General features: G+C 41.7%; 1 protein-coding gene across 1 annotated transcript; it reads left to right on the top strand.

Annotated features, from left to right (window-relative positions):
• Positions 1–491: 491 nt before the first annotated feature.
• On the top strand, positions 492–2,638 carry LOC307226513 (protein PRRC1-like; the record flags this gene model as incomplete). Its single annotated transcript, XM_079995209.1, has 2 exons — positions 492–521; positions 913–2,638. 2 exons carry the CDS (start codon positions 492–494, stop codon positions 1,777–1,779), a joined length of 897 nt encoding a protein of 298 aa, XP_079851335.1. The 3' UTR covers positions 1,780–2,638.
• Positions 2,639–3,261: the final 623 nt, after the last annotated feature.

Below are 3,261 nucleotides of genomic sequence, written 5' to 3'. Positions count from 1 at the left end.
ACCATATCTCATGGTACGTAATGATGTCATGCTATCACCATGAACATCATTAAACAGAGCCAGGGATTCCAACCAGAAACCACTTTAAAAATGGGAATGTACTACATTATGTCTTGATGGATTGCATGATGACATCAGAAGCTTAAGTGAAGGACTGCACAATTCAAATTGTCTGCAGAATGAATGGGAAGTGAAAGATGGTCACAGAGAACAAAGGCCCACAAGGGGGGACAACATAATGGGGGGGGGGAAAGAGGTTTGAAAGACAGTAATGGGGATTCAGTTTGTCCCTAATTGAATCCACTTGTTTTAATGCAATCTTGGGTTTGAATTCTTAAGTGCTGTCTGCCTAAGATAAATGAACTTGGCGTTGCTTCTTTGCTGTAGTGGAGATGATGAAGTCATTAATGCAGAATGTTGCTTTGGGACAGCTGCCTCCTGCTTTGAAAAAATAAACTTGTCAGCTTTGCTTCAAGATTCATATTCTATAAATGCCTCAGTTCTGGCTGATTGGAATTCACGTAGCAGCAGGAACCAACCTTTGACACCGTAATAATGTCAGTCCACCATATTTCCAGTGCTCAAAGACTTCGGCGATGTTTTCTTTTAATCTCCTAGCAAATTACAGGACCAAATTCCTAAAGCAAAGAAGAGAATGAAAAGTTATACCTACTTTTATGGGTATTGGGTTGGATCCAGACTTAAGAACATAAAATCCAAGCATTCTGGACATGAATTTAAAATATGAATATCCTGACTTTTAATCTCCTGCCTAGTAACCTATATTTTGCTCCCAGGAGTACATAACCCCACATAGTTCTCACCAATATGTATCACGACCACTGACTCACCCCCAGCCTTATCTACCAGACCCATCTAAAAGTGACATGAGAATTGCAACCTTTGAAGTAGGCACCTTCAGTCACCAGTGTCTTCACTGGCCCGGCATCACAGCAGCCCTGTGGGCCACCCCCACTGGCACCTGGCTTTGGAGCAGGCTCTTCAATTACTTTCCCAGAGGAACACGAAGATCCCCGGGGAGCTGTTGTGCAGAGTGACACATTTGCTGGAGGAGGACTATGGGGCTTTATCAAAGGTGTGGCAGGGAATCCTGTGGTGAAGTCCATGCTGGATAAAACCAAGCACTCAATGGAGACAATGATCACGACTCTGGATCCTGGCATGGCTCCCTATATCAAATCTGGGGGAGAACTGGACATTGTTGTCACTTCTACTAAAGAAGTCAAGGTTGCTGCTGTAAGAGAAGCTTTTCAGGAAGTGTGTCAGATGGCCACAGTTACAGGAGAAGCTGGGCAGTCCAACATTGCACCACAGCCAGTTGGCTACGCAGCTGGATTGAAGGGAGCTCAAGAAAGGATTGACAGCTTGCGCAGGACAGGAGTCATTCATGAGAAGCAGCCTGCCGTGTCTGTGGAAAATTTCATTGCGGAATTGCTTCCTGACAAGTGGTTTGATATTGGCTGCCTAATTGTCGAAGATCCCGTCCATGGCATTCACCTCGAAACATTTACACAAGCAACGCCAGTGCCTTTGGAATATGTACAACAGGCTCAAAGTCTAACTCCTCAGGATTATAACCTAAGATGGTCAGGTTTGTTGGTGACAGTGGGAGAAGTGATAGAGAAGCAATTACTGCACGTCAACAGAACGGATTGGCACTCTGCATTCACCGGCATGTCCCGTCGACAGATGATCTATAGCACAGCCAAAGCTATTGCAGGGATGTACAAGCAGCGTTTACCACCCAGGAGCATTTGAGAGGAAACAGACTCTGAACACGACGCATTCCTTAAAAACTGGTGTTAAAAAGAAATGGTTGCATCTGTTTGATGGCCCTCTGTTGACGCCCCTTGGTTTTGTAATCTACATATAAAATGTAATTTTGTTTTAAAAGTGAAGGTAACTCTTTGGATAATGGAAATGAGCAATTCTTAATTTAGTCGCCTAATAAAATGGCTCCCAAAACTAGTAGGCATATTTATAGAGCAAGGTCAGAAAGCATTAAAATGTATTTCATTTCAAACACTAAATCAGGGATGGGAATCCTGATGCTGTTGGACTCCAAACTCCCATCAGCCCCGGCAGACAGCATGGCCAGTAGTCAGGGATGATGGGAATTGCAGTCCAGAAACAACCGGAGGCCCCTCTCCAACATGTCCCCCAACCTTGAACTAAATGGGTGTTTTACAGACATTTTGGACTTTTGTTAGTCATTCACAGCACCTAGGATAGGTTTGGAATCCAAGGCCAGAGTCACTGGCATATGTGTTGCAGGTGTGGTCAGATTTGGTTAGGGTTTCAGAAAGGAAGCTGTTTGTAAAATTCCTCTTTGCAGTCATCCTCCTTAACACTAGGGGGTCAAGAAGCAGACAAATGAAGCCTATTTTCTTGGTTATATTTCACAGCAAAGAAAAATATCAGAAATCACCTAGCTAAGTGCCTTTTGCTGCATAAAGAGGTACAAGGCTGCAATCGGTTAACTTTTACAATGCATCTTAAGCTATGGGCCATTACTGAGCAGTTTGTTTACCTCCATCGCAAATGCTGCCCCAGATTGTATGCTCAAAATTGTGCATATTTATAAACTGCACAGAGTATTTTGATAACTTTTTTTTTTTTTTAAAAAAACCCTCTTTCTGCCTTAAAGGTTTCTCAATTTCTACTACTTAGTCTTTATCTTTTGTAGATGCTTTCAAAAGACACTTTTATATAGACTAGTTAGCTAGTTTATTATATTTTTATCCAGTGAAAAATCTGTAGTTTTTCCAGTTAATATATTTTGGCTTGCCATGTGAAATCAGAATTAGATGTTGCTCCTGTAGGATTTTAATTATTCTTCTTCAAAAGGTTTTAATACTTCATCACTGGACCTTTCCAAAAGCATGAGTATGGCCATGGTTTGATTCTGACAGAACAAAGTGTTTTTGGTGAGTTAGTGGGTATATAGGGAGAGAAAATCTTGCTATATTTATTTTGTGTAAAAAAGTGACATGAGAATTGCAACCTTTGAAGTAGGCAGGAAAGCTACCATGCAGTCTGCATGTATCTTTGCAGTTTTATATTGTAGAAATATCATTGGACGATGGGAAGCATATAAATTTAATTAATAAATAAATGTCCACCACAAATCCAGCTATCTACGTCCCTAATGATTGTATCAACTGCTACCAGGAGCCATTGCCAGGGTCCCTTCTAGGTGATCATTTGCCTTTTCCTTAGAGTGACTCCTTTTCCAAGACC

Source organism: Podarcis cretensis (assembly GCF_951804945.1).
Source record: "Podarcis cretensis genome assembly, chromosome: 11".
NCBI lineage: Eukaryota > Metazoa > Chordata > Lepidosauria > Squamata > Lacertidae > Podarcis > Podarcis cretensis.
The sequence above is the reverse complement of the archived record's forward strand: the minus strand, read 5'-3'. Positions and strand labels throughout refer to the sequence as shown.